General features: G+C 42.3%; 1 protein-coding gene across 1 annotated transcript; it reads left to right on the top strand.

Annotated features, from left to right (window-relative positions):
• Positions 1–8,543: 8,543 nt before the first annotated feature.
• On the top strand, positions 8,544–17,508 carry aadac (arylacetamide deacetylase). Its single transcript, XM_083887292.1, has 5 exons — positions 8,544–9,154; positions 11,038–11,266; positions 11,746–11,815; positions 14,361–14,532; positions 15,574–17,508. Exons 1-5 carry the CDS (start codon positions 9,014–9,016, stop codon positions 16,198–16,200), a joined length of 1,239 nt encoding a protein of 412 aa, XP_083743418.1. The 5' UTR covers positions 8,544–9,013; the 3' UTR covers positions 16,201–17,508.
• Positions 17,509–18,507: the final 999 nt, after the last annotated feature.

Below are 18,507 nucleotides of genomic sequence, written 5' to 3' on the forward strand. Positions count from 1 at the left end.
GCACCCATGGACATTTGCCGTGGGAATAACACACAACTCCTTATATGGACATCCTGGAGGGGTTTTGTAGGTCACATATACAAGCTATATACAATTTTTAAAATATTTTTTCCCCCATTTTTTATGTGTTGTTGAGTCAAAGATATGATTCATTGTTTTAATCGTATTTTTAGTCATGATATAAAGTAGCAATAATGGCACAGAAGTCACAAAATTAGATTAATTTTAAACATTTTGAGTACCTTTTGCTCGGGTGTGTTTATATAGTTGCCTAAAGGTTGTGCAGGAAAAAAAAGGATAAAAGACGCTTCCATATTGCACATTCTTATAACCTCTGTATATACTCTGTGTTCTAAGGGTTAAGGTTTTCTACTTACTAAAATATGAGGAGTGGTGAGGCCTGCTGCTATAGCCCATGACCTCTGCCATCAACACGACAGGAATATTTTCTCTCTCTCTTATTTTTAGATCATTCTCTGTAAACTCTCAAAGAGAATAATGTGTAAAAATCCCATATCAGATCGTCACTTTCTGAAATACTCAAAACCAACCACCTGGTAGCAGCAACGACGGCACAATTGAAATCACCTTTCTGTTGTCTTGACCTTGTCTACATGCCTTAGTGAATTTAGAGATGCTTGCGATGTGATTGGTGTACCTAATAAAGTGGCCGGTGAGTGTATTGTCATTCAGTGTGACACAAATTGCTATATCATTTTGAGAATATTATCTCACGTACAGCCTCGATAAGTGACTGTAATCTATCACTAAAGCTCTGGTTTCTCAGAGCATCATCAATAGTCCTGAACCTCAGAGGCGATTCTAGAGTCTGTAGGGGCCCTAAGCAAAAATTCCAAGGGGGCCCTTCCTTCCAAAAAGTATTCATCACCACTATGTTATAAATAATCTGACACCAACGAAAAATGTGAGTTCAAATTTTTTTTTCGAAATGAATGAAATAACATGGGAAAGCCTTGTAATTAAAAAGTATGTGAAAATATAAATGTAAAGAACAATATAATACTGTAAATAGCTTTTAAAAAAATATATAAACTTAGTAAAAAATACATTACACTGTAAAAAAAAACACATTATAAAACAATACAAATATATAGAACAATAAAATACTGTAAGTGAGGTGGGGCCCCTTGAGGGAGGTTTCCTACTGAGATGTCATTGCAAATCACCCATTGTTGTTTAAAGGTGAAGTAAGTAGTTTATAGTGCCATCTAGAGGAGAGGCTGAAATTTACAACAAAGAACTGCACCTCTGCTCACCCCCTCCCTTCCCTGAGCGCTACGGTATCCTCAGCCGGTCAAATGTCGTCCTCGTCGTCTTTCTCCGTGTCAGCAGATGAGGTTCGTGGATTTTGGGTCATATAAACCCATAAATACTACGCAGTGTCCTTTTAAAGGGGACGGGGAGGCGGCTGGACCACCCCAAGCAGTTGCCTGCTTCGCCTGTTCACAAGCTGCACCCCTCTGAATCCTGTAAGCGTTTTAAATATAAGCAAATGTTTGTTACACACATACACAGGTTTGAGAGCCTTGGGTTTGTTTGAGTAAGTCAATTACAGAGTACAAGTACTGTATGTGAAAGTAAATAACCTCTGGTATACATAAAGTCACGTGGAATGGGGTGAGAGGCCAACATTCCTTATAGCAGAGGTGTTGCATAGGCAACTGCTGATAAAGAGCTTATGCTACAGTCCCGCGATCACGAGGCACAGTGAGGGAAATTTTAAACCTCAAGATCCTTGTAGCTTTGCTTATAGGCCACGGAGAGAATGTGTAGTGAAGCAGGGGAATGAAACGTACGGTGGACGACTTTAACTAATAATTAGCGCACTTTGACTGACCGCATGAAAGTATAGCCTGTGATCTTCCAGTGTGTGTGTGATCAATTAGGGTCAGAGTGCACAAATGGTGGAGGACCCGATAGTAACTGAAGGAGTTAACCCCATGGAGTTACACCAATGACATTTACGGGTGGATGTGGTTCGGTGAATGGGCGCGGCTAACGCTCGGTCACGCCCGCAATGATAGGTTTCATGTACAGAAATGAATATTGGTGCGTGTATGTGTGGCCCAAACCCAAAAGGAAGGCAGTCATTTTGGATTGCATCACTGCAATCAACTTCAAGATGAGAGATAAGGATTTAACGTGATCAAATGCAATCACATTCTTGTGTGTGTGTGTGTGTGTGTGTGTGTGCGTGTGTGTGTGTGTGTGTGTGTGTGTGTGTGTGTGTGTGTGTGTGTGTGTGTGGATGTGAGGACCCTGCTCTATGGCAAAAACAGTTTTAAGACATTTGTATTATTCTATTCTGCCATCTGATCTAGGGGTGAGGATGTATAAACCAATAGTTTTTTGCAGTCTTTTCATTTGCACTTACTAAAGTTTTTTTAATTTTTTACAATAGAATAATACATGGATTTTAACTTCCTAACCTCAAATAACTCATATATTACTTTAAGATTACAATAGCATGTTTATTCAAAGAGATAGTTTTTTTTATTTATATGACAAAAATATCTTTGTATAGGAAACAGCTAAACTCACAACAGACTTTGTTTTTCAGGAAATAATTCACATTCTTTTCTTGTTTTCTTATTTGAAAAAGTAGCATTAGTTTGGCTCCCAGTGACCTTCGATTGAATATCTTCTTCCATTCCTTTGCCAAGTTTTGCCCACATGCCTGCAAACTTTTACAAACACGCAAGCTGCAGCTAATCTTTATTGAAATACCAGCTGAAGGAAGACAATCAAAACATTTAGCCTGTGTGTGTGTGTGTGACGGCCGTGCCAGGGGTGTGTGTGTGTGAATGGGTATGAGTCATGTGTGATAGCAAAGGTGAAGGATAAACCTGTAGTGTGTGTTTGTGTCACCATAGTCAGTTCAGGACAGGATTCACCAACATGAAGGCTACAGGTCACTTTCTATTCTCGAGCTGAACACACCTTCCAAGGACTGTTTTTGTTTTTAGGAAACAACACATTTATCTGACATTTGCAACAAGATATTTAAAGGGACAATATGTAGTATTTATGGGTTTATATAACCCAAAATCCACTTTTTTACACATATTATGTGCTCCTGCATTGTCTAGTCGCTGTATAATATTCTTTGTTTCATTTTCGTAGTCTTTCAAAAAGTCATTTAAAATAACATGGTCACGGGCCGCGGTTGCATAGCCACTGTTAGCAGCGAGACGCCATGTTTCTGCCGGAGCCTGTAAGGACAAACGCGAGAGAACAAAACAAGCGTCTCTTTACTTGTAGCAGAAGTCCCGCCTCCACTCTTTCCGCTCTTTTTTCTCCGACACGGAGAAAGACGACGAGGATGATATTTGACCAGCTGCGGATACCGTATCGCTCAGGGAAGGGAGGGGGTGAGCAGAGCAGCAGGTCTTTGTTGTAAATTTCAGCTGTCATTAGATGTCACTATAAACTACTTTCTTCCCCTTTAAGTGACTTAGTGTTGGATTCTGTATCTGATATGAAACTAGAAAAGCACTCGGAGAGTGCAGACCTGCGCCAAGGCTGCTCAACATCATGTTGTAACTAGTGACAGCGTCTACAGATGACGACCAAAATGTAATCACTTGTTCCTGGTCCCATGTAATGTCACTGTCCCATTTCCTGTAAATAATTTACGGATTTGGATTAAATTATTTCATCCAAATCCGTCGGTGACTTTTCGACTCATGTTGCTAACAGACAAGCAGGCGACAAATCAGCCTTCTGTGCTTCTTCACGGCAGTGATCCAACTCTGCCGTCTCTCTTTAGATCTTTAGTGATCCATCAAAGTGCTCTCCCCTGTTCCTCGTCGCCGCTTTTATGACCAGAGCTGGCAAAGACCAGTAAGCGGACACAGTATTGCCTGCTCGGTGCACTGCCAAAATAGCATTGTTTTGGTTGAGTGTTGCATGACGTGACTGTGTGACATCAGCCTGTGGAACACTGCCTTTGATTCTTGCTGTCTGCAAACACACACATTCATTCATAGTGAGGACACATTGTGGACAATGCATTCCCTAGACCAGTGTTTGTTAATCCTGGTCCTCAGGAACCACTGCCGCTGCATGTTTTAGATGGTGCCCTGCTCTGACACACCTGCTTCTATCTGCATGACCTAAAATTAAAGCTAATTCTAACCCTAAAACCAGTCTTAACCCCCAAAAGCTGTAAAGATGTGAGGACCAGCCATGTGATTGGTGTACCTTACTTTTCCTCATACATACACACTTGTTTGTACTTCATTCATAGTGAAGCACGCCCTCATGGACATAATGCATTCCCTAACCCCTTACCCTACCCTTACCCATCACCACTAAGTGCCTAACCATAAAGCCCAATTTATACTCCTATTTTCCACTTCTCCAATTTATACCTGCGTAAAGTGCTCTACGTAGGTTACGGAGACCCCTCTACGTCGCCAGAGAGCCTGACGGAGAGTCTCTGCGTCGTCTCCGGCTGCACAAAACATTTTTTAAGTGTCCGTCACTCCGTCAAGGCACAACGGAGACGACAGGCCGAGCTAACGCTTCTCTGTGCCGGCCACTGTGCGCACCGAGCGTCCACAGAGGCGATGACAACGTCGCTGCCAAAATATAAATACGTCATATCTTAATACACAAACCCCATGTTTAGACTCTAAATGGCCAATTTCTCACCTCTAATGATCTTAAAACTGCGATCCAGGACACACCAAAAATATTTATTTAATGTGAGATAGTCTTACTCTCTCGGACACCATTGCTCACTGCAGCAAGAAGCACAACAACCTTGCGTAGCGACCCCTACTGATCGGGCGGGAAATTGCAGTGCGTATCCGGCACCACGGCGGAGAACTATGAAGGTAGAACCATATCAGGTTCTTCGGCTTGTCCTCATAGGAGAACCCTTTTTGGCTCCAGCTCGAACCTTTTTATCAAGGTTCCACCTGGAACCCTTTTGGAGGGTTCTACCAAGAACCCTTTGAAAATCCCTTTACTCAGGAAAGGGGTTTTAAAGGGTTCTCTGGATCAAAATGGTTCTTACTGGAACCATTTGTATTAGATCCCTTGAAAAAGGGAAGAACCTCAGCCCTTGTAGAAGAACCCTTTTGGAACCCTTATTTCTAAGAGTGTACATATGGTTTATACGATTTTTGGTCCTCACAAAGCTGCAAATACATGCATTTTCACATATGCTCACATGTCAGCACTCAAACTCCTTATATGAGTCTTCAAACATTTTCACATCTGCTTCAGCACGCACACACACACACACACACACACACACACACACACACACACACACACACACACACACACACACACACACACACACACACACACACACACACACACACACGCACGCACACGCGCACACACACACAGCAGGGTGTTGGGCAGCCTGCCCCGCCCTGCACAGCATGTCTCTACATACACGACAACAGAATCAGAATCCACACCCACGCACACTCTGACTATTAAGATGCGATGAGTGAGGAGGGATCCATGAATGATTCACTAAACCAACTGAGGTAGAGGGTAAGAAGAAGAACCACCGCTTAGAAGCTGATGGTTAGAGGTGAAAAAGCGAGGGAGGTAATTCCAGAGAGAATCCCGGAAGTTTCAGAAGTACGATTTTGTATTCTGCTGCTCGGCAGCGATTTAGGCATTCGCCGTCACACACGCTGGATCCTGCACATTTCATTCGCCGTGAGTGTTGGATAACTCACGACAGAAGACGCTTGCCTGCTCCTTAATAACCGACCAATTACCAGATCCAACCTGACTGAGAACAGGATGAAAGCAGGAGAAGTTCAAAGCTCTCAGGGTCACCCAGAGGTCACATGGAGTTAGTAAAGACGTCAGCTGTGGGGAATTATAACTATTTACTATACACACAATACACATACTTTCAAACCACACTTCACACATCACTGAATGTGTTGACCGGGTCTTTGAATTTTAATCTCTGCATTGTCTTTTCTGTAACTCAAAACAGGGGAAAGCGATTGAATTTCAGCCTCCATTGTTCCCGCATCTGCATTCCATATGTGTAACCTTATATTTGTCCTCATGGTCAATGTAAAACGGCTCTCATGGATAAACCCAACAACAGATGGCTGCTGCAAAGATTATTTGATAATTACAACTATTATGACTATCAATTAATCCTTTGAGTGTTTATTTAAAAGAAGCTTTCATTCGTCAGCCTCTTGAATGTGAACCTGTTCTGGTTCATTTGATCCACGTAACAAAGAAACCTGTAAAACTGAAGGATTTTTGGTGTATGGACAAAAAAAAAAAGAAGACATTTTGAGACCATCGTTATTTTTGTTTTTGACACTTTATGCACAAAAATAAATCCTTAGTTGTGACGTTGTCAGCCTGCCATATGTGAGGTTGCTTGTGTGCTTTATTTACGAATGAGAAACTTTTATTTTGTTCACTTTAATTGTCGGCTGAAGCTGATATGGACTTTATCAGAAAGTTTATTCTGTTTGGTAAAATGGTGCCTGTGTTTACCTGTCAGACTTTTCCTTCCACATTCCCCTCAAATGTTGTTGTGAACCAAATTATTATCCCCTCTATTGGCGCTTTTCCACCGGCCCGACTTTCAACGGCACTGCGCTACACGACACGGTTTAGCGAGTGTTTCCACTAGCGTATAGTACCTGGAACTCGGCACTATTTTTAGTACCTGCGGTGAGAAAACATCATTGTTTTTACTGAAAGGACGCCACGTTGACGCCCACCTACGTGTGTTACAAGCATTGTACAACCCATCGTGTTATACTGCTCCACCTGTTTACTGGATATGATCACTATATAAAAAAAAAAAACCCTGTAACCTGAAACAAACTTATTCAAATAAACAACACTGCCACAAAATAATTGGCCTATCCATCTCCACCTTAAAGGGGAAATAAGTAGTTTATAGTGCCATCTAGAGGAGAGGCTGAAATTTACAACAAAGAACTGCTCCTCTGCTCACCCCCTCCCTTCCCTGAGCGCTACGGTGTCCTCAGCCGGTCAAATGTCGTCCTCGTCGTCTTTCTCCGTGTCAGCAGATGAGGTTCGTGAGGCGAGGGAGAGGGCGAGCTACTGCGGCCGTAGCAGACGAAGCGGAGAGAGAGGAGGCGGGACTTCCACTACAAGTAAAGAGACGCTTGATTTGTTCTCTCGCGTTTGTCCTTACAGGCTCCGGTAGAAACATGGCGTCTCGCTGCTAACAGTGGCTATGCAACCGCGGTCCGCGGTCATGTTATTTTACATGAAAATGAAACAAAAACTATTATACAGCGATTAGACAATGCAGGAGCACATAATACGTAGAAAAAAGTGGATTTTGGGTAATATAAACCCATAAATACTACATATTGTACCTTTAAACAAAGCCATATAAACTCTTAGACATAAAAGTGCTAAGTAGAACCATATAACCATATAAGGTAGAACCTTTTTATAAAGGTTCCACCAAGAACCCTTTTAAAACCCTTTATTCAGGAAAGGGGTTTTAAAGGGTTCTCTGGATCAAAGTGATTCTTACTGGAACCATTAGTGTTACCAAGAACCCTTGAAAAACAACTTTATTCGGGAAAGGGTTTTTCAGAAGCAAATGGTTCCAGGTAGAACCTCGGCCCTTGTAGAAGAACCCTTTTGGAACCCTTGTTTCTAAGAGTGTATGTAATGTATGATACACGTTTTTCGTGTTCTATATGTTATTTCTGCTGTGACTTTTTCTTTTCTTTTCGCAAAGTGAGACATGCAAAAACTTAAAGGGGAAATAAGTAGTTTATAGTGCCATCTAGAGGAGAGGCTGAAATTTACAACAAAGACCTGCTCCTCTGCTCACCCCCTCCCTTCCCTGAGCGCTACGGTATCCTCAGCCGGTCAAATGTCGTCCTCGTCGTATTTCTCCGTGTCAGCAGATGAGGTTTGTGAGGTGAGGGAGAGGGCGAGCTACCGCGGCCGTAGCAGACGAAGCGGAGAGAGAGGAGGCGGGACTTCTGCTACAAGTAAAGAGACGCTTGATTTGTTCTCTCGCGTTTGTCCTTACAGGCTCCGGTAGAAACATGGCGTCTCGCTGCTAACGGTGGCTATGCAACCGCGGTCCGCGGTCATGTTATTTAACATGACTTTTTGAAACACTACGAAAATGAAACAAAAACTATTATACAGTGACTAGACAATGCAGGAGCACATAATATGTATAAAAGAGTGGATTTTGGGTCATATAAACCCATAAATACTACATATTGTACCTTTAAATAAATCTTAATCGGGGGAAGTACCCACAATAAAACTTGATAAGGGGGAGTAATAAGTTCGTCCTCAACTGTTAAGACTCCTTATGCAAGACGTTTTCAAAGTGCATGGAGTCATGTTGCCAGAAGACGACGCTCGTCTATGCGGCTCTGTCACCGTTAGTATTATTAGCTCTGCCTTGCAGCCATGTCTTGTTTAGCTGCACCATGAGGGTTTAGAGACGGTTTAAAGTTTGGGGGACGGACTTTGTCTCGGAGCGCACAGCAAACACAGTCGAAAGAGCACCGAACGACTTTTTTTTTTCCTGAAGAAAGGATATTAAGCTATAGACTTCTACGAAGCACCTGAGGAATTTGCGCCGCGAGCCAAGGTGGGACGTTTCTGTTTCGTAAGCGCACGGCGCGCGCGCGCTCCGCTCTCCACTCTCCATGCCACTGTCCACAAGTCATTCCACCGCTTTGCGAGGCGCGCGGGCAGCGACGAAACGCAAAAGAACACGCACACCGAGCGCCGTCAAATGACACCGGACACGTGCTGTCGGATTTAGCTGGTGTTGGATCCAAGATTAATTGCGAACTTAAAGCTGCCGTATTTGCGCACAGGAGGCGCCGTGTGAACGCAGCGCAGGTCCCCGCAGTTCTGTTTGGCTTTGCGCGCGGTACGGTCGGCCACTGACCGGGGGGAACACACACACTCACACACACACACACACTCACACACACACACACACACACACACGCGCGGTAACATGAGGTTGGGAGGCATCATTGTGTTCGTCGCTCTCTGCGCGCTCTCCGCGTATTATGTTTACGAGCCAGTTCCGGAGGAGGTGGAGGAGAAATGGACCCTCATGGCGGTCTGCTGCTTCTTCAGAACTCTCACGAACCTGGTAAGTGAAAGAAAGAAAGAAAGAAAGAAAGAAAGAAAGAAAGAAAGAAAGAAAGAAAGAAAGAAAGAGAAAAAGAAAGAAAGAGAGAATATTGAGTAATCTCGCAAAATAAATACATCAAAATGTGCGTGAAGTAGAAGGTCTGCAGGCTCTGGTGTCTGTTTGCTCTTTTAAATGAATTAAAGGTTTACTGTATAGTGCTGATGTAGATAGACATGCTGGTTTTACCAGATTATATCAGATGATAATCCATGCGTAGTGTAGTCCTGCTCACCTGCTCTAATAATAGACCATATTAAGGGAACAGCGTGGACCTGTTTGGCGACTATAGCATATACTGTGCTGAGGATATAATATTATAAAATGCAGGTTGTGGCTTTGTTTCATCACCTTTGTCATTTTTAAAAGCTCAATATTGATATTGATATTCAATATTATATGATGTTCAAGTGAACAGGCTACTGTCTGACATAACAGGACACTGGTAGTGTGCTGCATGGAGAGTGGAATCAATAACAAAGATAGGTAGATTATGCAGTTTTTGCAAGTGTTTACTCAAATGAATGCACATTCTTTTCCATGACTGGTCACCTGATCTCAATGCTTTAATCATCAGATCTTAGTCAACACAGACAAAGGTTACACTTATATAATAAATGACAGATAAACCTGAGGTCAAAGCCCAGACACCGTGATTCCCGGATTATTAACTAGTAATGATATTCTTTGTTCTCTGTGCTGACTCGGCTTTACAGAAGCAGCCGAGAACAAGTAGAAGAAAATTCAAAATTTCATAAATTCCGCTTATGGAATGAGGAGATTTAAGGGAAAAATATGTTTAACTGTATAGGATTTGTATGATGTTTTGGCTGAAGGGGTTAAACCAGCAGCAGTCAGGCTTTGAGAAAACTGTATTTGTCTCCAGGGGGTAATTAAGGAGGCTTCAAGTGGGGGAGGAAGGCATTTAAAGGTCCCATATTATGCAAAATCAACTTTTTAATGATTTGAATCCTTATATTTGGGACTCTTGAGGCCCTATCAGTCGCAAAGTGTGAAAAAAAGATGACTCACTCATGTTTTTGTGGTCCTCCTCAGTCTAAGTGGTTTAGGGTTAGGGGTTTCACACTCTGGGGGTTACGGGTTAGGGTTAGGTAAGACTTCCACACTCATTGGGACACAGTATTGGCAAGGGCAACGGCATCCGAAAACCGAAAAGTCCGTGAAAAGTTCTATTCTTGGCTCCACAGTGCAGCACAGAGTTCTACACAAACTTCCAGCCTCAGAGGATTTATCTGTCCAGTGGATACATGTTATAAATGACGGCAATGTGCCTGCTAGAGCCTGCAAATGATCACTTTTCCAAATGCTAACTGCTGTTAGCTCACAGTAGCCTCTGTGGCTGATATCATTTCCTGTCCCTTAAGTTTCGTTTTACCTTTTTTTTATTTTCTTTAAAGAGATACTACTAAACCAAGCGTTCCGAACACGGCTGTTTTTTGCTTCATCCTTATGGAATTTTGACCAAAGCATGTCACAGACATGTTTATTAGGACACCAGGGAACTAGGTTAACTTGGAGAAATAAGGTATAATATGGGACCTTTAACATCTCGGTGTACAACCTTCCCAAATGTATTCGGACAAGAAGAAGAAGAAGCAGTCTACTCTATGTCACTGAGTAAACACTCAATATGTTTACCTTCCTAGACAAATAATAATAGACTAATCAAGCTTTATTTTACAACTGGTTAGAGTGTTAATGTTGTCTGAAAACAAATAGTCCTTGTTGAAATCAAACAACACTCACATAACCGTAATGTTTTACTTTCGCCTGTGGTTCTTACAGCCGTAATAAACCGTATATCTCTTTGCTTGTCTTTCCAGGCAGACCTCAGCGATTTGCTCGGGCTAAAGGACTACATGGGCGTATTGTCCTTACTTACTTATCTGGAAAATATAGTGCCCGTGTCTGACGAGAACGTTACGGTGACAGTGGAGAAGTTTGATGGAGTGGAGGTGTTGCTCTACCAGCCGAAGAAGCAGGCCGGTGACGCTGAGCTCAGGAGAGCTGTCATATACTTTCACGGAGGAGGATGGTGCGTCGGCAGCTCCCGTAAGTCCATGAGATGGATGAATGGGTGATACACACACACGCGGCGCAGTCAGCGTGCTATTAAGCAGAGAATAAATCACTGTTTGATTGATGTCCCAAATTACTTCGCCGCCTCTGTACGACAACTGTTTTGACAAGATCATAATTAACGAGTCGACTGTCAAACAGAAGCCACGAAGCTTTCGTTGTTTTCCCGAGGAGTCGACGCGCCATCTGCTGAATCGACGGGGGATCTCAGAGGGGCGGGTACTCGCTGCTAATCCCAAACCTCAAGAAATGACGAGCAGTTTGACACAAAGCATGCTGCTCCTGCAATGTGTCGACTTGATGAACCACCACAGAAACATGGACTTTGCCAAGGCGCAGCGTCAGGGCGTGCTTATCTCGGTCACTAGCGTGTCACCTTTATGATGATGATGGATGAGTGACGGCAGATACATTTGGATCTCTGTTCTGATCTGTTTTCTCTGTCTATGCAGGCATGGCTTCATATGATGTCCTGGCCAGATTGATGGTCACTGAGCTAGATGCAGTGATCCTTTCGGTCGAGTAAGTATGTCATACATTTAACTGTGGGACACGGTGTCACAAATCAGGGTTAGGATTAGCTGGCACATATAATGTTTTGTACCTGTGTGAGAGGAAAATGACTTTCCTTACCAGCAAACGTCAGTACTCTGTATTAGGGCTGAACAGTGAATTGAAAAATTAAAATCAAGGAGACATATTATACCCTATTTCTCCACGTTAACCTAGTTTCCTTGTGTCCTAATGAACATGTCTGTGACGTGCTTTGGTCAAAATAACTTAAGGATGAAGCACCACAGCAGTTCAATCACCCTGCCAAAACAACCCTGTTCAGAACGCTCGGTTTTGAGTGCCTGTCTCTTTAAATGCTAATGAGACACAGGAAACTACGTTAGCGTCACTGAGGCTCAGGCAGCTAACAGCAGTTAGCATTTGGAAAAGCCAAAAACTCTCGCCGTCACATATAAAATGTATCCACTGGGCACGTAAATCCTCTGAGACTGGAAGTTTGTGTAGAACTCTGTGCTGCACTGTGCAGCCAAGAATACTTGCACAAACACTTCGCAGACTTCCGCTCTTCCGGATACTGTTGCCCTCGCCTGCACTCTTGCGTTCAACAATTCCTGGAATGTCTCATTGTGACGTAGCAATGAGCGCGGAAGTCAACAACGCGTGTGTTTTATCTCCTGTACTTAGACTGAGGAGGACCACACAATCATGACCGAGTCATCTTTTTTCAGACTTTGCCGACTCATAGGGCCTCCAGAGTCCCAAATGTAAGGATTAAAAAGTTGATTTTGCATAATATGTCCCCTTTTATAATAGCAATATCGCTTACGCCCATTTTCAATATTTATTGAAGCCAAAATATGTGTCGAAATACCTACACATCATATTATACAAAACAAAGAAAAGGTCTTTGTTTTGCACAACATTACCATTCTAATATTGCAAAATCCTACCGATATTTCCAATAAAAAATAATCGCAAATTTCACGTTTATTCAAAATCGTCCAGGTCTAGTCTATACATGTATACGTTTTATTCTGCAATAGCGCATATAAATGCTCACTGCAGTTGGGTTTATATCTAAATGTGCAAATTATAACGGAAGATTGACAAATGCTGTACAGGGTCCTTTCGTTGCCCTTTTGTCATTCATCGTTTGCTTGCTTTGTCATTTATCGTTTGCTTGCTTTGTCATTTCTGCTCATCTCCTGATTTGCCAAAGCCGAAACAGCCAATCGCAGCCGCCTCTCACGCTGATGGATGGCGATGCCAATTTGTCACGCTGAATGAAAAGCCCCTCAGCGACCCTTCCTGTTGACACCAGCCGCCCCATGATGGTGTGCCCTGGGCCAACTATGCGCAGATAAAAATCACTGCTGAGAAAAACTGTAAACAGAAACCTAAAATGCTATTTTATTTGTGTTACTCGGACACAAAAATACACTTTATCTTCAACACTTTCCCTATCCACAGTTTACGTTTGTCATGTGCTTGTCCACCCTTGTTAGTCACAGGCTAAAAGGAAATGAACATGTTTTCATTGCCTCACTGGCTGTTGTTTCTGGCAGATCTCATCTCAGTGCTGAACCATAACTCTTGCCGTGATCTCTCCATGTCCTCGGATTGACCACTCACAGCTTTTAAGCTTCAGCGGTCAAGAGTTAAAGCAAAGACCAGACCTCAATTTAGAAGTCATACTTTTTTCTGTGCGTGTGTGTGTGTGAAGTAGCTGTGTTTGTTAACAGGGTGCATTAGAAAGGATTAGTGTATGGACACAGTGTGTGCGTGCGTGCGCGTGTGTGTGTGTGTGATGGAATTTTCTTATCTTTCCATCAAAAAGCACTGTATGCAAGACGGGGCTCAGTGAGAAGTTCCAGCACTTTCACTGTCGCAGTCACACTGTGACACAAACGAGGGCAAAAGTCAGTGAGTAAAGGTTGAATTAAAAACACACAGAGCAACGGCTCTTTATTTAAGATGGGGAAGATACAGTGATATATTTGTCTGAAGCGATATAGAATAGAACCGGTTCAAAGGATGTGTATTTACACCCAATTTGTATCAGTGAACGGTATTTAGACAAGCAGTCGATTTGTGCGTTTACCCTGATAAGCTGATTAAAGCCTACAGAGAAGCATTTGTAGTGTAGTAATACTGAGAACTACCAAAGAGGATTAGGGCCAAATGTGTAAATAAAAAAAAAACATTGGAGACATCTGAGTCAGAATATTTTTGTTTGTTTTCCATTTGTGGCCCTAATCTTCTTCCATAGAGAAGTGGTTTGATGATTATCTGACACACACGATGCAATGTAATTCGAGCTGACTATTAGCTGACTACTGTTTGTACAATTCAACTAATCTAGGTGAAAGATAACACTATTATTAGTCTGTCAATATTAGCGATTTATTTTTATGATGAGTGCACGATTACAGTTCTCTTGACTATACAAACATGTTTATTCTCCCTAGCTTAAAATGGCCTCGGCGTTACCGTGCCTAAGTTCCTGTTCATTTATTTTTTTCGCTTCAATCTGCACCCTTTTCTATTTTTACAGGTACCGCCTCGCACCCGCTCACCACTTCCCCATTCCGTATGAGGACGTGTACCGCGTGACCAAATATTTCCTCCAGGAGGGGGTGCTGGCTCAGTACTCTGTGGACCCAGGGCGCGTTGGTGTGTCCGGGGACAGTGCTGGGGGGAACCTGGCAGCTGCGGTCTCTCAACAGGTTCCCAATTCTTTTTTTTTTCCTCCTTCAGTTTTTCTGGTATAATAATAATAATAATAAAAACATGTGTGGCCAGATGACTGGGTGGTTGTTTGTGGCCCTGTGATGGAGTGGCCATCTGTCCAGGGGTGCACCCCTCCTTTCGCCCTATGTCAGCTGGGATTGGCAACAGTGCCCCCTGCAGCCCTCGTGCGGAGGATAAAGCAGTCCACGATGAATGAATGAATAGTATGCGTACGTGAGAAACAAATAGCGTGTTCCCTGGAGGACGTACTGAACAAAATTGTTTTAATTCAGTGATTCTAATGATTCAGTTACACTGAAAACAACTGCTTTACAAGTCACTAGAGTCACTCGTTTGTGTCGCGTGTAAAACAGCAGTTTCATGCAGCCTTGCAGTGATCACTCCGCCCACGTTGAGTATGCACTATTTTTGAAGTGGAAAACCAACCTAAACCGTTGGGACCATAGTGGAAAAGGGACCATAAGCCTCTGCATCTCAGGAGGTTTATTTATCTGTATATGTAATATCTTTGGAATTTCATTCTGTGATCGTGATTTAACTCAAGGTCGTCTTGCTACAGCACAGCTTTCAAATGAATGATTTGCTGTGTCCAAGACCGATAGCAGCATAAAGATGGGTTACATTATTTTCACCCGTGTCTGCAGTGGCTGGAGTTGCAGAGTCGTAGGGCTTGTTATTATATAACACAATTATATTATTACACATTACGGTTAACACACAGTTTCGGTCGACAACAAGCCCGACAACTGTTTTTCTGAGAAAACCCTGTCTGTGGTTCTTTTGTGGTCAAAGACACATTTTTCTATTCATCACCGCAGTTCCTGGAAGACAGAAACAGTGTCAGCTGATGTAAGTCTTCCCGTAAACAACCATGATCAGAGAATCTGACCACATCCTGGCTTATTTACTCAAAAGCCTTCCGCTCACATATCCTCTTTGAATACAGGCTGATCTCTCTCTCTCTCTCTCTCTCTCTCTCTCTCTCTCTCTCTCTCTGTCTCTGTCTGTCTTCACAGTTGCAGAAAGAGCCTGGACAGCAGATTCAACTGAAGGCCCAGGCACTCATCTACCCTGCGCTGCAGGCGCTGGACCTCAACACGCCTTCATATCAACAGAATCAGTACATTCCGTCCATTCTGCCTCGCTCCCTCATGGTGCGTTTCTGGAGTCAGTACTTCAGTTCCAACAAGGCCCTTTTCAGGGCCATGATGGCAAACACCCACAACAACCCCGAGTCTTCCAGCCTGCTAAAATTTGTCAACTGGAGTGCTTTTCTACCAGAAAAGTTCCATAAAAATTACAACTACAGTGCTCCCGCTGTGGTAGAGCTGGCTGGAGAGGAAGCGGTAGGGATGGACAGGCTAGCTCAGTCTTTCGCTGACCCGAGGGCTTCACCCCTGCTGGTTCCAGACTCGGCCTTGCGCTCTCTGCCCACGGCGTACATTATAACGTGTGAGTATGACGTCCTCCGAGACGACGGGATTATGTACGCCACGCGGCTCCGCGCTGCCGGCGTTGAGGTGTCACATGACCACTACGGGGCAGTTCACGGAGCGCTTATGTTAAATGTTTGGCCGGCTGACCTTCGGATTTCGCACGAAATGACAGCCAAATATATCAAATGGCTCAAGGAAAACTTGTAAAACCTTTTTTAATATTCATTCCAGTTACTGCACCAATGTGAGAACTGTGGTTAGCGTTCAACTTTTTCTTTTTTTTCCTGTAAATATATGGATAAGTATGTTCACTTACACGTAGAATATTATGCATGGAATTATGTAGAATGGAGTTAATTATTCAACTAACCAAATGCCACTCAGATGCTGCAGTATCACTGAACTTGTCTTGTGTACGGCAATTTATTTATTTCATTTTGTTGACAAAGGCAGTCCTGCTACCTGATTTTACTTTCGCTACATCATTTTAGCAATACCATCAATCATACTGCTTCAAAAATACGAAATTACCTATTCTGGAGTTTGAAGTATAAATCACTACAAAGAAAAAACGTTAATGACATTGCACCAAAAAAATGAAATAAAGGTCATTTGTTGAATATAGCACAACTACAAAGCAAGCTCTAACCCTACAGTATATGACTGTGGTGCACATCTCATTATGTGCTGCTATGGTAAATGATTTACATCGTAAAACATTGCATTCAGTTTAATTTCCCTTCCCACATTTACAGGCAACACATGAACATAGATTTTGTCAGTTTGCGTTGTGTGTTCAGCCACATTCCACATAGTAAACGTAAAGTTCATGCAGTTCATGCATTCACACGTGTATGATTGAGCATTGCTGCATATTGGATGTGATGCATGGATAAAAGAGAAAAGAGTAATAACGTCCGAGAAGGACTTACACGTTGAGCCTTGATCTTTACAGCGTATCACAAATCTCTGAAGTTCAAGAGTCCCCACTTTATCATATTTGTAGCTCATATTCTCTCGCTCTCTCTCTCTATCTGTGTGTGTATTAAAACACTAAACCCTTTCTTTGATCAGGCTCGACTGTAATGTAGCGTGAGCTTAGCTTTTCCTGTGTTCATACAAATAAAAATACAGTCATTTGGGAGAATGAGGCACATGGAGTCATACATTTGTATATTATCCCTAATGCTCAAAAGGCATATTAGGTTGCTTGTTAACTTGTCTAACATTCTGAACTATCTATCTATCTATCTATCTATCTATCTATCTATCTATCTATCTATCTATCTATCTATCTATCTATCTATCTATCTATCTATCTATGGCTCTGTCTCTCTATCTAAACACACAAGTTCTCAAGGTAGAGCCTATTTACGTCATATACGTTCGATTGCTTTTGTTGACAAAGACCAAACAGAGGCAGAATAAATCTAAATCTACTGTACAAAAGAGTTCGACTTGATATGAAACAGCCCATAGTGTCAGCTTTGCTGTTATATCTTTGTCTGAATGTCTTAAAAAGAGTTGTACGCATTATTTTTTAATGTGTTTAATGTTACCTGGCAATAAATTGACTCGAACCTTTCACCTTTCAAGATGTATTTGTGTCATTTGTGTTTAGTAACGGTCGAGAAAGTCCTGCCAAAAACTTGGTTCTGCCTTCAACAACAACAAAAAACACACCATTTTCCCAAAAAATACAAAAATAGGCTTAATTATTGTTAAGCAACAAATCAAGCACCTGTTGTTCATTGGTTTCGCGTGACGTCACACTGGTTTGGGAACGCCTCTTGGGGGCGCAAAACATGGCTCAGAGCAGAAAGATGTCCCTAGCAAAGAAACAGAGAAATGTCAACAAGGGTAAGTTCACGCAATTGTGGCGTTTTATTTATTTGTTTGTGTTGTGTACAGTATGTGTTAATGTAGTCATTCTGACACGTTTAACTCGGTCAACCCCAGAGGCTCAGAGAAATGGTTAGCTTAACAGCAAGTGATGCGATTAGCAAACAAGCTAATGTTTACTTAAGAACGAGCGAAGAAAAAACTTTATTGACATTGCACTTGGTACAACGACATTTTGTTTTCAACTCACAGGCCAGCAGCAATAAAATAGAATAATACTCTGTGTCATTAGTCTGAATGATTTATATTTGTTTTTGTTTTTGTTTTTAATGAATATGTGTTAAATTTTAACTCGGTCAACTCCAAAGGCTCAGGGAAATGTTAGCTTAACATCAAGTGATGCGATTAGCAAACAAGCTAATGTTAGCTTAAGAATGAGAAAAACTTCATTGGCATTGTACTTGGTACAACGACATTTTCTTTTCAACACACAGAGGCCAGCAGCAATACAATAGAATAATACATTGTCTGTTTCATTAGTCTGAATGATTTATAGTTGTTTACTAGTTTGTTTTCATTAATTAAGTGTTCTTTGTGAGTTTGAACTTGTTCTGGACTGCAATCATCTGATGAATGTTGTCCGGCTGCGCTTTCAACATCCCAGTCACGTGG

Source organism: Microchirus variegatus, assembly GCF_963457635.1.
Source record: "Microchirus variegatus genome assembly, chromosome: 3".
Lineage (NCBI taxonomy): Eukaryota > Metazoa > Chordata > Actinopteri > Pleuronectiformes > Soleidae > Microchirus > Microchirus variegatus.